Consider the following 18,311-nt stretch of genomic DNA (forward strand, 5'->3'; position numbering starts at 1 on the left):
TATAGTGTTAATACCCTGATAAAAGATACATCAGAATGTTGTATATAATATCAATATGTTTTTTCATAATTATATCTTTGCGGTAAAAGAATTTCATTTCAATTAATACAGACGATTATAGAAATAGTAACAGCTCCTTCTCTTGCTTATTCAGTATGTAATAACATACATCATCAACAATTATTTTGCAGGGTCATCGATCTATGATCAAACTTTTCCACGGATAACGGTCTCTCCTTCGTAGTCGGTATAAAGCTTTGTGTACGTCTAATTTTTTCTCCGCTCTTTAACGGACGAGTAACAACAATTTGCGCTTCTAATAAAATTTGTGCCTCCTCCGCACGCTTTACCTTTTGTTGTGCTGCGCGAAGCTCCGCATCTAAACTTTGCTTTTCAGCCTCCAACATTTGTAATCGCATTTCTGCATCTGCAAATAAATGCTATAGAAAAGTTTTTCAATTTTTAATATATAAATATGAAAATTCACGATACGTACCTCGCAATTGATGTTCATTTTCTTGCTGTTTGCGCTCGAATTCCAATCTTTTCATTTTTTCCAGTTCTAATAAATCTTGTTGTTCCTGTTGTAATTTTTCTAATTGCTCTCTTCTTTCCCATTCTTCTCTAAGAACTCTCGCTTGAAGATTTCGAACTGTATTACAAAATAACAGAGAGAGAGAGCATTTGATAAATACTTTTAAAGGAAATAAAAGATTAAGAAATACAGGTTGTATTTGTCACCTATTTCTTCGTCTCTCAATGCTTGTTTTTCCTCTTGCAAAAGATTTTCTAATTTTAATTTAGCTTCTTCCAATTCGTGAACCTTAGCTCCTTCCTCTTTTGACAATGCTTCCAATTTTCTAGCTTGAATTTCAGCTGCAATTCTAGCTTGCCTTTCAAATTGTAATTCCAGTCTTGTTTTCTCTTTTTCTTGTTTCATTGACTAATAATTATAAAAATGAATATACATATAAAATAAAAAATAACATATATTCGTTTTAATAACTTACTTGTCTTAAAGACCTCCTTTGATTAGCTAAACTTCTTTGATAACCAATTTTTTCACCGGAATGTTGAATAGCAATTTGCAAAGCTGCCAACCATTGTAATCGTCCTTTGTGATCATCTGCCACTAATTCGATAGCCCTGTGTTCAGGTGTACTTAATACGAATCTTCTGTCAGGTTTTCCACCAGTAGTAATTGCATCGGCCCAACAATTTGTACTCAATATTATTGAACCCGATGGTTCCCTTTGCTGAGAATCTTTAAAATATAATAATTCACCAGGACGAAGAACAAACCAAAAATACTTCAATGTTGGAAGTAAGAAACCTTTCTTCATTAAATATCCCTGTAAAAATATACGTTAACCGATAAATGTTATTCTTAAATTATATTTTTAGATAACAATGAATATTTTACCTTTTTGACCACATTTTCTATGTATATTTGATAAAGATCATCAATAGCTTCAGTCAATGCTATGTTATCCGAAGTTCTTCCACCGCTGTATTTGGATTCCAAAACTGCCAGGAATGTAGGAAACCTTCCAAAAGTACAATTAAATGAAATTTTATAGTTTCTCTACAATGATAAATAATTCAAATCGCATATACAAAATACCTAAATGTTCCAATAGCTGCTGATAAAGCTGAGAAATCTGCTGCATCCCATTGCAATCCTAACGATGTTACCAAATGAGAAGCGATTTGAGCAACTTCTTCTGTATGCATTGCAATCTAAATAAAAAATAGTAAGAGTCATAATAAAAGCGCATCTTAAAAATAATTTAATAAGGAATAATAAATCATTATGAGAAAGATTGTACGAACCATATGAAAATCCATGTTATCTGATTCCGGTTCAGCCAATAAACAGAATACTCTAAACAATTGATAGACACTATTGGGTTCAAATATTGGATGCGATCTTTCTAAATACATTCTTTTACAAATCAACCAACATATTTCATCGATTCCTTTTTCCAATGACCTGTGTATTTGTATTGAAGTTGCATCGGTAATAGATGAGAAAACCTATAATATAATTAATTAAAGACAATAAATTAGTTAAATAATACGAATAAAATAATGCTAAAAAAAATAAAAAAATGATATTATACCTCCTTTTGTAAATAAAAAATGTATTGGTCAAAAGTGAGACTCTGAGTACTGCGGTAATGTTCTAGACCTTTTTCAACACCATATAAGTCCATTAACGTGCCGATGTTGGCCGTTAACACCTGTAGAAACAAAAAAAAGACAAAAATCAAACGTAGAAGAAATGGATAAACAAAAATATTCTTATAAAAATACGATGTGAATTAAGTAGCCACACCCGAATATGTGAAAAAAACGATATAATCCCATAAATCTTTAGCTTCTAAAAGTCGTGAGAAATGAAATAAAAAAGTCAATATCAACAAAGAAAAACAACAAGGATGACTCACCTTCAACTTTGATTTAGCGACAAGATCAGGTGTATCACCTTGCAACGCGTGAAACGCGTGCCAAATACTGTTCGTCACATTTTTTAGTAGATGGGTCATTATTCCGACGAATACGAGCAACAGGTGTTTCTCTTACGATGCTTCTATATTCTCATCGTCGTAGCACATATCGAGCAATGAACATTACTCTGTCACTGTATGTGTGTCAGTGAATGGAATAGTACATGCAACGCCTCCGTTTGTCATTTCTTTTAACTTTATTAATAACCTTCATTAAATTTCACGTTTCCTGTGAAAATAAATATTTCTATTATTTTTTATCAACGAAATATAACATAAATTTAAATTTATTCAATTTAATTATATCGATAATAAACAAATTTTAATATATAAGTGTAATATTTAATGAAATGCATATAGTGTGTTTTAAAATTTGTTGCGATTATCGCGGGCAAGTGAATAGCCAATCAAATTACAGCAGCCATATTGGAATGAAAAGTGCATTGAGAATGTAAACATAACCATAAGTTGTACATGTGCTTCGAGTGATTCATAGTGGATTGGTTAACATTTTTTACAGTGCGAATTATTGTTAAATAATTAATTATGTCTCGATTAATTGTAAAAAATTTACCTAAGAGTGTAAGTAATTTCAATTACGTTTTATTAAAATAAATGTATAATTATTTTTAAAAGTTCTTTTTATATTAATAGGTTACAGAGTCCAAATTGAAAGAACTTTTTAGTGAAAAAGGTTTTGTTACCGATGTACAATTGAAATATACAAAAGATGGAACGTTCAGGCATTTTGGTTTTATTGGTTTTAAAACAGAAGAAGAAGCATTAAAAGCTAAAGAATATTTTGATAAAACTTGCATAGATACTTGCAGAATATCTGTTGATTTGTGTGCCGATTTAGGTAATAGTATTAAAAATTGTATTATATATAGACAAATTCATGAAAGAAAAATTATTTATTAACAAAATTTAAATCAGGTGATCCATCAAAACCAAAATCATGGAGTAAATACGCACCGGATAGTTCTTATTATAAACAATTAAACGATAAAACCAAAAATGATACAAATGATGGAGACGGTAATGAAAATGAAACTCTTAAAGAAGCAAAAAAGAAAAAGAAGAAAAATAAGGAAGAACAATCTGCAGAAGTTAAAGAAGCCATTGCGAAGGTATGAATCTTATGATATTTCTAAGCGATACTATTTTATCGTAGAAGAGATATGAATAATATAATTTTTATTTAAACATAGCATAAAGATGATCCATTGTTCATGGAATTTCTTGAAAGTCACGCAGTAGCAGATTCAAAAAAAGTTTGGATCAATGACGCTGTAATCAAAACTATAGCGAATCCAGAAGATAAAGAAGACAATGAAAGCAATGATTCTGCTCACAAAAGTGATGAAGAAGAAAAAGAAGAAGATAAAGAAATAAAAGAAGAAAAAGATGAGAAGGAAAAGATTGCCAATACAGTTATATCAGATTTAGAAGTAAGTTGTTAATTATAAAAGTAACTTTTTATATTTTATTTTATCAATTTATAGTATAATCATTGTTTTTATTGAATAGTATATGGAAGCGTTAAAGACAAAAACACAAACTGTTAACAAGAAAGAAGTATCTGCATCAAAGCACGGTCCTGTAAAGTTTTTTACAGTAAAATTACGAGGATTAGGATACAACCATAAAAAGAAACACATTAAACAATTCTTTCATCCCTTAAAACCAAAATCTATACGCGTACCACCGAAAATCAAGGGGATAGCTTACGTTGGATTTAAATCTGAACAGCAAATGAGAAAGGCTTTATTAAAGAATAAAAGTTTTTTTGGTAAGAATACTATGAAGAAATTTAGTAAATTTTTCTTTCACGATTATAAAAATTTATAGATTTTTATTTTTATTTCTTAGATGGTAAACAGATATTTTTGACGAAATACGAAGAACATTTAGAAACTAAAGAAGATAACAATACAGAAGCTAACAATTCTAATGTTAAATGGATAAAGCAAGAAGAGTCATTAAAAAATGAAGAAAGTATAGCAGAATCCGGAAGAATATTTATACGAAATCTGACTTATACGACAACAGAGGATGACATCAGACAACTATTTGAAAAATACGGTAAATTGAACTTTTTCTTTTTATCATCTATGATAATATCTTTAGATATTTATTAATACAATATTAATTTAATTAGGTCCCTTAACCGAAGTTAATTTACCCGTGGATCGGACTACCAGAAAACCAAAAGGTTTTGGTACAATAACGTTTTTAATGCCTGAACATGCTATCAAAGCTTATACTGAATTGGATGGTTCTATCTTAAATGGTAGAATGTTACATTTGCTTCCAGGCAAAGCACAATCTTCTTTATTGGATCATGTTGATTTAGGTAGATGTTTTATAAATATAATATAATTTAAAATTTAAAGGGGGATTGAAATATTCATTGCTTTTTGTTCCTTTTCTTTTTTCATATAGAAACTTTACCTTACAAAAAGAAGAAAGAAATACAAACTAAAATGAGTGCAAATTCGTCTCACAATTGGAATACATTATTTCTGGGACAAAATGCTATTGCTGAGGCAATAGCTGCGACATACAACACGACTAAAGGACACGTATGAAAATTTCAAATTATACTATTCTTTTATTTTTTAATGTTTAGAAATTAAAAATTTGTTCTCACAAGTGTTTTATGTTTATATATATGTCATTTAATATTAAAGATACTGGAAGATGATTCCAATGGTATGAGTACCGCCGTTAAATTAGCGTTGGGTGAAACACAATTAGTACAGGAGACAAGAAAGTTTTTGGAAGAAAACGAAGTTTGTTTGGACGCATTTAATCAAGTAAATTAAATTTATATAAATTATCTGAACATTTTATACTTATGTTAGATAATGATTATACTAATTGTAATTTTATTTGATTAGCCTTCAGAAACACGATCGAAGACTATTATATTGGTAAAAAATTTACCAGCTGGTACGCAGTCTAACGAAATTTATTACACGTTTTCTAAATTTGGAGAACTTGGAAGAGTTGTTATGCCACCATCAGGAATAACAGGTTTAGTATAATATTTGAATACTATAACGGCATCAATAAAATAATATTACACGTGAGATATAAACAAAAAATACTAACTTGTAAATTTTTCTCATTTTCCAGCCCTAGTGGAATTTTTAGAACCGTCAGAAGCACGTAAAGCATTTACAAAATTAGCATATACTAAATTCAAACATTTACCACTTTATCTGGAATGGGCGCCAGATAATAGTTTCACGAAGAAACTTAGCGAATTGGACAGAAGTAAAAATAAAAATAACGTTCAAAATAAATTGCCGGACACAGAATCCATAGAAATGAAAGAAGTAGAAAAAGATGACTCAAATAAAACTAATTCGAATGAAGAAAATAAAGAAATAGAGGATGACGACGAAGAGCCTGAGCCGGATACAACTATTTTTGTTAAAAATCTAAACTTCTCGACTACCGAAAGTGCATTGAAAGAGGTATTTTATATTAAATCTATTTTCTTTCTCACACATAAACGTTCATCAAAACATATAACTGTAATTTTTCAGTACTTTGCTAAATGTGGCCCCATTCATTACGTCATGATAGCGACTAAAAAAGATTTAACAAATCCTGGTGCAAAATTATCCATGGGTTATGGTTTTGTTAGATATAAATATCAGCACGATGCAAACCGTGCTTTAAAAACATTACAAATGACGGTACTTGATGGTAAAACTCTGGAATTAAAAAGATCTGAGAGAACACTCGCGTACGTTTATACTGTTACTAAAAATATATCTGTATGTGTGTGCGTGGATAGTATGCCTTTAATATAATTTTATTAAACTTATTTAGGAGCGATGTTAAAACTGCAAAAAAATCATCCAAGGTAACACCACAAACGGGAACAAAAATTTTAGTTAGAAATGTACCATTCCAAGCGACAGTCCAAGAAATTGCAGAATTGTTTAAGTGCGTATTTATATTTTATTATACTACATATATTTTTGTGTCTTTTAGTTTAACCAGTTTGTTGCTGCTTTATATTTATAGAGCATTTGGAGAATTGAAAGCTGTAAGATTACCAAAAAAATTGATAGGCGCTGAACAACATAGAGGATTCGGTTTCGTTGAATATTACACGAAAAGCGAAGCCAAGGTAATGAATTATCGAATTATATGCAATCATATTTATTATTGTAATATTTTAAATTTAAAGAAGTTCAATTATTGTATCGTTGTAGAGAGCATTCCAAGCGTTATGTCAGAGTACTCATTTGTACGGCCGAAGATTAGTATTAGAATGGGCTCAAAAGGAAGAGACTATTGAAGAAATTAGGAAAAGAACTGCAAAACATTTTCACGGAGGTATGATATATATTTTTAACATCATTTACGATCACTATAAAAATATTTACTAATGAAATATTTGTTTCTATTTAAAAAATAAAAACTATTACAGAGGAGAGTCTAGCAAAAAAGAGTAAAAAAGCAGTCTTGAATCCTGAAACGGTCGGATTAGAAGTGGAATGAATTATTTAATTCTATTCATCGATATGCGAAGTTTGTATATATATTGTAATATTTATAATGTATAGTAAATATAATTTTTGTATACTATTGAAAAATAGTATTATAAACGATATTAATCGTTTTGCAGATAGAAATGAAATAATTCAAACATAATATTAATTTTATATTAATTTACTTAAAAAAAAATATATATATAATGATCTAAATTTTCAATTAAAAAAAAAAGGAAAATGACGGCCTTTACGACCATGAATTTGACACGTTTACTATCTTTTGGCAATGATTCAAAAAGAAAGTTAATACGGTTTTCGAACCACGGCAAATACTATTTACATTGACCTTCGTCTCACGTTTATATGGAACTTTTCTTTCTCTTACTTTTCACGAAAACAATGCAAGATATCGTTTCTAAAAAGAGAAGTACAGTGTCACGCGAATTGCCTCTCTCTTATTTTCATTCTATCTACTTGGCAATCGTAATGAGTTGGAATAATTCGATGTATTTAGGTTTTACGACACCCTCGTTTTTTCTTATGCGAGTTTAACGTGCTCAAGCGGCATGAAACAGTAATTCAAACCCACGTTTGAAACAATTTCAACGATCATTCATCGTTACAGATATCAGATTGAACATTCCTGTATATATTGAAATGTAAATCATTCGTTTGTTCATTTTCATCACATTAAATGTTATTTGTTTTTTAACGATAAATATATTTAATCTAAAAAAAATTCTTTAATTTTTATATACATATGTAGATTTAATTTTGTGTATAATCAAACGAAGTGAATGATATGATAACTGGGTTCTCGAAAAACAACACAAAAGGGAGATATTCATGGAAGGAATATAATAAGAAAATAAATATCTTCCTTTCACCTCTCCCAGTTGAAGTACAGCAAGAAGAAGGGACCCGATGCCGATGGAATGAAAATGCGGATCGACTGGTGGGGCCCCTTGTGTATATCGAAGGTGATAGCTATGGTTGGAGGTGGAGACGGCCCATGAAAGTAACAGTGACTCTCTTCGACTCGTCCACCTTCCAACCGATCGCAAGAAGACCTCGTCAGTTGTACGTTCTTCGTCCTGGAGAACAGTGCTCGCGAATTTGATCCACCATACATACGTATTTATGTGTCCTTCGGTGTCATCGACCATTAACAAGGTCGCGCGTTGTGCTCGTCCAAAAAATAAATTAACAAACGGATCGATTAATTAATTATATTAATAAATAAATTACATAGAGCTACACAGTGTGCACGCACAAAATTGGTGCAACACGATGTACCTGAGCGTAGTTTTTTGAAGACAAATTTAACAGACAATATAAATAATTGTTAACTTTTAAGAAGAAAAAAAAGATGGATTGGGTAAGATTAAAAAATGAAATTTATTCAATGAAAATAAATATACTATTCTCGTTCTCTCATATATGTTTTTAATAACAAGAGGGACATCCCCTTTCGTTCTGCCTGCGTTTACGAGCATAAAAGGAGAACGTTTTAAAGCGTGAAACATGCACACACGAGAGTGAAATACGATTTACGTTCTATCGTAAAATTCCTTTTCTGTTATGTTTTATTCTATTTTATCTTACTAGAACTCTCGTCGTCTTATTTCTCTCACTCGGGCATGAATTTCATAATTACGCTTTAACAAACGAGTTGTGAATTATCATCGACGATAATGTATATAACGTTTCTTGTATTCAAATGATTTCTACAATTTCTCTTTTATTATAACAAGAACTAATAATATTAAATACATTATTATCCGTTTATACTCTTAAATTCCCAGCTAAATGAACAAAGTTTTATCGAAAGACCGATTAGATTTGAATTACGTTCCTATTGTAATTCATTCACGTAATTATTTTGTAATTAATCGTAAACATTGTGAAAAATAATCCAACAAAACAAGAAAACAGATCCTCACGCTCGTTAACGCAATACTTTCTCATCGCTTTAAATCGTTTTAAATAATTGTTAGAGTAGCCTGAGAACGGAATTGTTAAATGCAAACTTTCTGAGGATATCCTATCGATGACACAAATCAATTTTCTTTGTGAAAACATGGAATTATAACGAAAAAAAAAAGAAAAAAAAGTAAAAAAAATAAAAGAAATGAAGAATTCTTGAAATTATTCGAATTATTCGAGATTTATTTTCAGAAGGGTTTTTATCTATTCGTGCACTCTTGTAATAAATAAATGCCGCATTGATTTAACGTTTACGATCACAACCGGCTTGTTCAATTATTTTTGGTGGGGAAATTTACCGGTTATTCGAGCTGTCTGTCCAATGCTATTCGTCACTCGTTCGAAGTTGCACTACTCCGCTTTAAGTTGCCACCAAGACGACGCGTGCTAAGCAAAGAAGGAGCGAACCGTGCCTCTCTCTGGCTATTCGATTGCAAAATCAAACAGCATGTAACGATTCTCTCCTCCTCCTCCTCTTCCTCCTCCCTTTTCCTTTTTATATGCAAAATTATAATAATCGAATTTTCTTTTTCTAATGTAAACAACAAAATTATTACCTTTTTTTTTTTTAAACAGAGAACTCAAAAATAATTTATACGAACGTTGTTACATTAACATTACGAATAATTATACGAATTGTATGAAAGATAATTTAATTTTTACTACTCGAATTTAATTTAATACTTTTTCTCTTACTTTTTCTTTTTTTTTTATAAAAACCGCTCCGGCCCCTTCCCACCACTCCTCCCTGTGCAAATTTATAAAAGTAACAAATTTCTACCGTTCGAATTTAATTCGATTTTCTTTTTCTTTTTTCTCTCTCTCTCTCTCTTAATTTTTGTCCATGGAATTTGTAAAAAATTTCATCGAAATCGAATATCTTGGGTTCGAATGGAAAGCGAAAGAAGAAAGTTCGAGGTCATTCTTTCGACGAGATGACAATTTTATAATCGCATATTTAGAATGTGAGCGGAGACAGTCGATTTTAGTTTTATTAAATTGAATTATTACGATAACGATTCTCGATGTAATAGTTAAAGGATATCAAAAGGGATCAGAAGAGAAAGAGAGAGGCAACAAAGTTAGCTGTTGGTTGCGATATCATATTTCCGGGGCTTGGCAGGTTTTCCACAGAGGTACACGACGATGTGCAAGGAACGCAAGCTGAAAAAAAGTTCCCTCTTGCGAGGTAACATTGATTAGAACGAGAAAGTCATTTTGCGCAACGTGTAATTCTGGTTCTCCGTACTCGAGATTTTTGAGAGGTTTAACTTTCGACAACGTTTTGCGTATTTGGTAAATCAATTATCGTGGATTGTGCGTAGGTTAACAATGATTTCAAAAAAAAAAACGAACAAATAAAAAGGATTCAACACAAATTCTTTCAATCTGATCTTTTACATTCGTTTGGATTCAAAAAATAAAATATAAAAAAATCATTTAAAAACACAATTAATTATTAATTAAATTATTAATGTAGTATCGTGTAATTATATCGATGATTTCAAAAAACAAATAAAAAGGATTCAACGCAAATTCTTTCAATCTGAAATGAAACTATGTCATTAAAACATTTAAATTCATTAGGATTAACAAAATAAAATATAAAAAAATCATTTAAAAACACAATTAATTAAATTATTAATTAAATTATCAATGTAGTATCGTGTAATTATACTGATCGAAAGGAAATAAAAAAGAAAGAAATAAATAGATAAGTAACCTTTAAAAGAAATGCACATCGGGATGATAATTGCAGACTCTCGGTGTAGTTTCCATCGAGAACTGTGACCTTCAAATTTATCCGCGACATCTTTGTGACCTTCGCAAGTGTATAGAATACACCAGAAACACCGTATATAGGAACGAGCATCCTATTTGAAGAGGAATGCGTGAAAGGAAAAAGAAGGTGCGTCGTTATGTTTGACTTAATCTCGGGACCAAAAGTTCGACCACGAATGGTAACTAGTAAAGGTCGGGAGGGGGGGGGAGAAAAAAGGATGAAGGAATGGTAAAGGAAAGAGAAAACAAGGATAAGAGATGAAAAATGTAAATAACTTCTCTCTAACGTGTGCGAGGACGGTCAGTGGCTGACCTTTCGAATCTTTCTCTTTCTCTCTTTCTTTTTCTCATTTTTCAAAAGAAAAAGACACGTTTTTTATACCATCACCTTTATTGCTATTTCTTCTTTTTTACTTCTTTTTTTTTTTTATATATCTATAAAATTCGTGTCAACGATCGTATATATATCTAATTAAAATCACGTTTAATTTCAAAATTGATTTCTTCATTTATTCGAATAAAATATTTAAATAGAAAAATATTGAGCAATTATTTGATGTATTTAAAATATTTTATAATATATTTGTTAGAAAATAATATAAACGGGTTTTATACCCGTCCAAAGGATATTTCGAATATTTCTATCATTGCATAGAAAAAATAATGTAGAAATATTTATGAGAATAATTTTATAATTATCATGTATTCGTGTGCCTCATCATGTATGTGTGTATGTGTAAGATATCTGTAAATGTGTTATTTCTTAGTTATTTTTTCTTACATTGATAATCAGTCTATTGGTGATATTAAAAATGATACAAAAAAATAATAGAATTTAATTACTGACACAATATCGTCTGATTAATTTCCTATTAAAGAGAGCGAGAGTCCGGCTATGAGAGGCGAATTCCATGGAAAGTAAAAGTGAGCGAATAGAACTGGGCGAAGCACGTTGTTGGATTTATCCCTCCCCTTTCCCTTCTCGAGGCAATAGATAAACTCGATTTTACGTGTATACAGGATCAAGAATAATACCAGAGTGAAATGATTCGTTGAATGAAGGATACCGTTAGTTGTTTCGTACCGGTAGAAAAGAAAGTAGGAAAGGGAAGAGAGAAGATGACGAATTCATATTTTATTAGAAAACTTTTCTTTTTTTTTTTTCGTCAGAAAAAATCTCCATTACAAAATACACAAGAGAAATACACATAGAAAAATTCAATAAATTTTTTTCTATTACTCTCAGAAACGGTAAAGTTCATTCATTTTTACGATATTTTATTGATTTTTATCAATGTTAATAAATAATATATTCTTTTTGGTTATTAAAAGTTATTAAAAATAAATTATAAAAGTTTTCGATATTTTTCAACTATCAAAAGGTGAAAGTTTGTAAAGTTTATAAAATTATATTGATTTTTATTATTTATAATGTATATGTATTCAAAAACATTTCTTTTTCTTGACACTCATTGATTTCTGAGAGCGACTCGTATGTTTAAATTAAATAAAAATCATTAAAATAAATGGTATATATGGGGGGAAAAATATTGCGAACAAAGAAGAAGAAAAGGAATGTTTAATAAAAACAAAGGACAAACCCGAACGTTCTCTGCATAATAAATAACCGGCAAAATATATTCGCGTACGTTGTTTTTTAACATTTGAAACATTCACCGAGGATGAGAGAAGAGTAGACCTTGAAATATAAAATCTGGTTCTCCGAGAATACCAGGAACCAGCTTGAAAGGTTAATAGGGTTGCTTTCGTATTATGTTAATGAGGATGAACAGCATTGTTCCATTCTTTTCGATTTATTTTGCTTATTTTTAAACAAACATATAAATACCAATCTGGGGCTATCCTTTCTTTTCATTCTATTCAATTTGTATGCTAATTTAGGACACATTGAAATATTTTCCAAGATCCATGAGCGGGGGGGTTGATAAAAATAAAGCTGAACAAAACCAAAAAAAGAAAAGAAAACATTATCGAACCTTAAACGTTTCTTTTTATTTTAGGAAAACAATCATTCGAAAAATCTCGACAAATTTTAAGCTAAATATTTTCTTTTAACGGTTTCAAATTATGAGTGAAATCATCCTTCTGTTTATATCGATGATGACGACGACGACCATGATGATATCGATTCACCATTGAAATGTCACACGTGACGTTGAAGAAGAAAAAAAAGAAAAGAAAAAAAAGTACTTTTACTTTTGCTTATTGTCGGTGAAAGAAAACCGAATTCACGGAACGGAGAAAAATAAAGGAAGTTAAAGAAAAATTTCATCGAGGAAACTTACGATTATTAAACCTTAATAATAATAATAATAATAACAATAATAATGTCCCACATATCGCATCAATCACGAAGAGAGTCTCGATCGAGGAAAAAAAAAATATACGACGAAAGTATAACTTCCGTTTTAGGTTATGAAACTTTTTCAAATGAATGCTATCCCTCCTTCCCCCCTACCCCTTATGTCGTTTTATCGTAATCAAATTGTTTATAGTTTTTACCTCGAATAGAATTCTAAATGATCATCTCTCGAGTTCTACTAGAAAGTTATTTGACATTTAAGAGGGTACGTTGAAATCTTTTGACTTACCCTGCATTAAGCTCTCCCCGCATTATCTCCACTTTCAATATAAGTGTGTGTGTGTTTGTGTATTCTGCAAACATGTAAATACACGTATTTGATCATGCTATTATAAGAGACTATTACTGATTACCGTCTGTTACTTACTGTCTGACACGAGATCGGTATCGTTTTCTAAAAATAAAAATAAAAATATAAAAAGAGAGAGAGAGAGAGAAGAAATAAATAAAAAAACACACGGTATAAACAAGAAAGTTGCAAACCCGTTAAATATTTTCATACTTATAACACACGTATATACACAAGCCATACAATAATCATAAATTAATATATTTTTGTATATTTTATTTTCATTTTCATGTAAAACCAGTTAACATTTAGACATTTAAAAAGCTCCCATTTTGATATAAATTTATTCGATTGAAATAATTCCAGATTTAATCAACGAAACGATATTATCAATCGATTAATATTAAAATAAGAAAAGAATATTGTTTAATCATAATAATTAAATAATTATTATTAATAGTTAAATCGTTAATAGGAAGAAGAAATTCGTCGTATCGTTGAAATTAATGAATAAAATGAAATGAGACATTTTGATTGGATATTTAAAGGACAATGTGATGTCTCGTCCTTAGAGAAAAAAAAGATAGATCCTTTGTCAGGTTCACTCGGAATTCATGGCCGGCTCATTAACTTTCAAACGCACACAATATTAACCGTTATCCAGTAGTGGAAATGGCAAGTTACGTTAGCGCATAACGTTAGCGTAACTATTAAACATGAACGTGTGTTTGTATGCGCATGAACACGCGCGCACTTACGTACACGCACACGAACAAATACTTCAAACTCGAAAACTCGTACGAGAAAGTTCGTCGGTGGAATGGCGCTCTTTCTTCTTGCTTTCTCTTTACACCCGTTACATAACGAGGAGTGGCACCAGCACACGTTGTATTACCGGAGACCTAGAATTCGTCGCGATACGTTTATCCTTTGACCGTGTCATTACATTTGGAAGGATAAATTCTATCCCCCCCCCTACCTCACAACCCCCATTGACCTCGAATCAATTTTAACAGGTGTTTCCGCGATACTTTTGATTGTACATTGTTAAGAAGATTTTTTATTTTTTCTTATTAAATTAATATAATTAATATAAATTAATATAAATTAATATATAAATTAATATATAAATTAATATATTAATGACGCAACCCTGACGCCAATTTCAAACCCCCAACTGTTGAAAATACTTAATCGAACGTTTTATTTTTTTTAAATGATTTTTCGAGATAAATATATTTTGTTTTTTTTTCTTTTCTTGACTTAAGAATAATACACAAATCATTTTTCATTTTATTATATTTCAGTGTTGTTTTTTTTTTAAGGTAAAAATAAAATGATATAAGACGTGAATTTTGACGCCAGGATTGCGTCAGGATTACTACGTCATCAATTATGCATCTACTAATTTATATCAGTAATGAAATATCGATGATCGAATAATATTTTATATCGTTGATAAATTGATTAGAAATATTTGTATATATTTAGAAATATCTTTGTTAGCATAACAGGACATTAGCTTGGAATTAAAATGCAAGGACAACGTCTTCGCGATATAATAAAATGTTGAAGTGAACGTTTTCGCAATATGCAATATGGTGTATTACATTATGAAGTTATTTAAAGATAAATAATTTCGAGAGGCATTTAAAACGACTAAGAAAGTAAACGTATAAATAAATTAACCGTGTTAATACGTTAACGTAACCAACAACAGCAACAAAATAAAGAAGAAAAAAAAAAGAAAGAAAAAAAATACATTACGAATACGAAATGTAATTATTCTTCCTGAATTTCTAAACCGAGAAGTTACGTCGTAAGAGAAATGAAGTGTTATTACCGGATCGTTAGAAAATCAGGATGGTAAATTGTCCTGAACGAGGTGTACTTCAAAATTAATTTGAGATAATATTGTTAGATATGTTTTCGTAAGAATATATTTTATATTTCATTAACAATAGAAAATATTTTATTTCGTTCTTTGAACCGTTCGATATTAGCAAAATACGATAATGACTAGTAATAATAATTATGAATGAACGATCATATTGAACGCTATTTATCTATTTAAAAATAAAAATAAAAAAAAAATACTAATACCGTTAACGATAGGTCATTAAATTCAATACACGACTTAGAACGGATGAGGAATTATTAATGCAATGCAACGTTCTTCCGTTTCAGCGAACTTTGTTCTTCTTGCTTGCCATTGGTGTCCTTGGTACCATTCAGGATGGTAAGTCATTTCACAATCCTAATCTCACCGGAGTGAAAAATCAAAGCTAACTGATTAGCATTAAACACGAGGACGTGATTCACTGTTGTTTTGCTATCCCTATTGATCTCATCGACACGATTCCATCTACTTAAAGTACATGTGACTATATATATATGTGTGTAAACACGCATAGAATAAAACTAATGTGCGTATGTTTTGTTAGAGTGTGCTCACGTGTGCTATTAGAAAATACTTTCGATTAAAAATTATTACGAAAAAGAAACTTTCTTTTTTAATGATTATTATTATTATTTTTATTATTATTATTATTTTTATCGTTTGTTTTTTTTTTTAATTTGTACCAAATAACGTGCATAATGTTTTGAAGTGTATTTACGTTTACGATTAAAAGATAAATTTTAAATTAAAAGTAATAAATTTAAATATTAATAATTAATATATTATTAATTATTATAATTATATATTATTAATTATTATAATTATATATTATATATTAAATATTAATCAAATAATTTAAAATATATTAAATTAAAATGAGACAGTTGAATCTTTTATTTATCTAAAATATAATATTTGATTTCAAAGAAGATTTTTATTAAAATAATAATAATAATAATAATAATGACAATAGTAATAAAATTAATATGCTTTTGATTAAACAAAATTCTATTTCCTCGTTCAAACTAAAAAGTGAAAATGTCGTGCAAACTCACGTAAAAGGGCGTAACATAGAGCAATTGGTTGTATTTTTCTGCGAAAGGAATAGTTACGTTAGAATTCTGATAGACGTAACACACAAGTGATACAAATACCGGTGATAGTCAGACGCACTGAGCGTGGAAAAAAAAAATATGAAAGAAAGAAAGAAAGAAAGAAAGAAAAATCGTGCTCGTAGATTTTATTTGTATAACTTGTCTGTTATCTTATTTTTTGTTTTTTTTTTTTTATTTATTGTTATTTCGTTTAATTGTATGATTCCACGAACGTGTTCATTAAAGTCGGGAAATAAACGTTAACTCGTTATTTATTTCTAAGAGTGTATCAAATTTATCAAACGTACGTAAGCACTTATGGTTACGTTACATTGTTTAATACTTGAATAAAAACTTTCATTAAATCGTTGATATGTTTTTTAAACAACCAAGAGACTTGAAACTTCAGTTTTATAATAACTATAACATTTTCTCATTTACCGGATAATTACACTCTATCGATATATTCCTGATTTCTTCTGTTAACTGTAACGTTACAAAAAGTAATTTATTATATCAATGATTTAACATTTAAACAATATTTTATCAAGTAAACATTTCTATCTTATTACTGAAGTAAAATATTTGGCCTTAAAAACCATAGTATCGCACAGTGAAAAGCGTCCCATGGTGAAAAGTCCCATGGTTTCTTCAATTAATTAAAATAACCTTAAATTAATTACCATATATATATATATAAATAAAATAATATTAAATAAATAAATAATAATATTAAATAAAAGTTCCGGGACAAATTCATCCCTGAACGAATTACTCCTACTTTGTTGTTTTCAACAATAATAACATTTTAATTCTTTCTTTCTTTCATTCTTGTTTTAAATAAAATTCGAAAAATATTCAAAGAACGTTGACTATTTGTCGATAAAATCTGCGGTATGGTATATCATGCTCTATTAAATTAATATCATTAAAACCACGGACGTGTTGTAGTCTGGTGCTAAATCACATAAGCCTAACATAACTAACATAAGTATACTTATATGGTGGGTGTGTTCAGTGAAAGAGAATCTCGAGTGGTTTTATATTGAACGATATATTATATCTACGTGTATATCTTTCAAGCATCTAACTAACTGGAAATATTGGAAGTATTTTCAAAGGCGTTCACCATTCCCCTCTTCCTTTTACTCTTTGGTGTTACGTATTCGACTTATAACAAGTACAAAGCATATGGATACATTTTCACACGACGAGAAATCACCGACTGACCTCCCTTCTCAACCTGACCCACATAACTACTGGTCAGGGTCACCCTATTGGTTATTGACTTCTTATTATTATCCTATAATACGATTCCTATTGTTTTATTTTATCGACCAATCATAAATGTCCCTATTCGTAATCAGTGAAAACACTAGAATTTATTTCAATTACATTTACAATCTCAATTTTCAAATAATCCAATTTTCTTGTCTACCTTCTTTTTTTTTCATTATTTTGTAATTATCTCAAATTTGTGATTAGATATTTCATCTTTTTCATATTTTTCATATCTCAATTTGTAAATGATCGTATGCTTTGTAATATCTTCGAACAAAAATCATTGATCAAATATTTCGATTACTGAAAACATTTGTATACTGTTGATAGTAAAAGGTTTATACAAAATTATTGTTTTATCTCGTATCATGATTTATAATTATTTGTAATTTAAAATTAAAATTGAAATTATTGTTGCGAGTGTTGGTAAAAAAAAAAAAATAAATTGATTAATAATTATCGAAATTAAAAAAAAGTGTTGATAAATTTGAATAAAATATTTCAAATATTCGATTCTCAATTCAATATATGTACACAGATATATTATAAATTTATAATCAAAGTGAAAT

The 18,311-nt window shown here is 29.5% G+C and overlaps 2 protein-coding genes across 2 annotated transcripts in view; one reads left to right on the forward strand and one right to left on the reverse strand.

Annotated features, from left to right (window-relative positions):
* Positions 1 to 142: 142 nt before the first annotated feature.
* The window catches only part of LOC122519884 (differentially expressed in FDCP 6-like), a 34,354-nt gene continuing 16,185 nt past the window's right edge, over positions 143 to 18,311 (reverse strand). Inside the window, exons 2-10 of the mRNA XM_043639659.1 lie at positions 2,451 to 2,739; positions 2,124 to 2,243; positions 1,834 to 2,037; positions 1,625 to 1,740; positions 1,424 to 1,547; positions 1,011 to 1,352; positions 742 to 943; positions 497 to 652; positions 143 to 427 (exon numbers count right to left, since the gene is read on the reverse strand). Coding sequence (XP_043495594.1) covers positions 174 to 427; positions 497 to 652; positions 742 to 943; positions 1,011 to 1,352; positions 1,424 to 1,547; positions 1,625 to 1,740; positions 1,834 to 2,037; positions 2,124 to 2,243; positions 2,451 to 2,549 — 1,617 coding nt within the window. The 5' untranslated portion in view covers positions 2,550 to 2,739 and the 3' untranslated portion in view covers positions 143 to 173. The remainder of the gene's footprint in view (positions 428 to 496; positions 653 to 741; positions 944 to 1,010; positions 1,353 to 1,423; positions 1,548 to 1,624; positions 1,741 to 1,833; positions 2,038 to 2,123; positions 2,244 to 2,450; positions 2,740 to 18,311) is intronic.
* Positions 2,974 to 8,386, forward strand: LOC122519883 (probable RNA-binding protein 19). Its single transcript, XM_043639658.1, has 17 exons — positions 2,974 to 3,092; positions 3,165 to 3,369; positions 3,447 to 3,640; positions 3,722 to 3,961; positions 4,041 to 4,302; positions 4,383 to 4,595; positions 4,672 to 4,866; positions 4,956 to 5,095; positions 5,204 to 5,329; positions 5,414 to 5,549; positions 5,652 to 5,995; positions 6,068 to 6,270; positions 6,357 to 6,473; positions 6,555 to 6,660; positions 6,746 to 6,869; positions 6,964 to 7,064; positions 7,924 to 8,386. Exons 1-16 carry the CDS (start codon positions 3,057 to 3,059, stop codon positions 7,032 to 7,034), a joined length of 2,712 nt encoding a protein of 903 aa, XP_043495593.1. The 5' UTR covers positions 2,974 to 3,056; the 3' UTR covers positions 7,035 to 7,064; positions 7,924 to 8,386.

The sequence above is a fragment of the Polistes fuscatus genome, unplaced genomic scaffold (genome assembly GCF_010416935.1).
Source record: "Polistes fuscatus isolate 324 unplaced genomic scaffold, CU_Pfus_HIC Scaffold3, whole genome shotgun sequence".
Taxonomy (NCBI): Eukaryota; Metazoa; Arthropoda; class Insecta; order Hymenoptera; family Vespidae; genus Polistes; species Polistes fuscatus.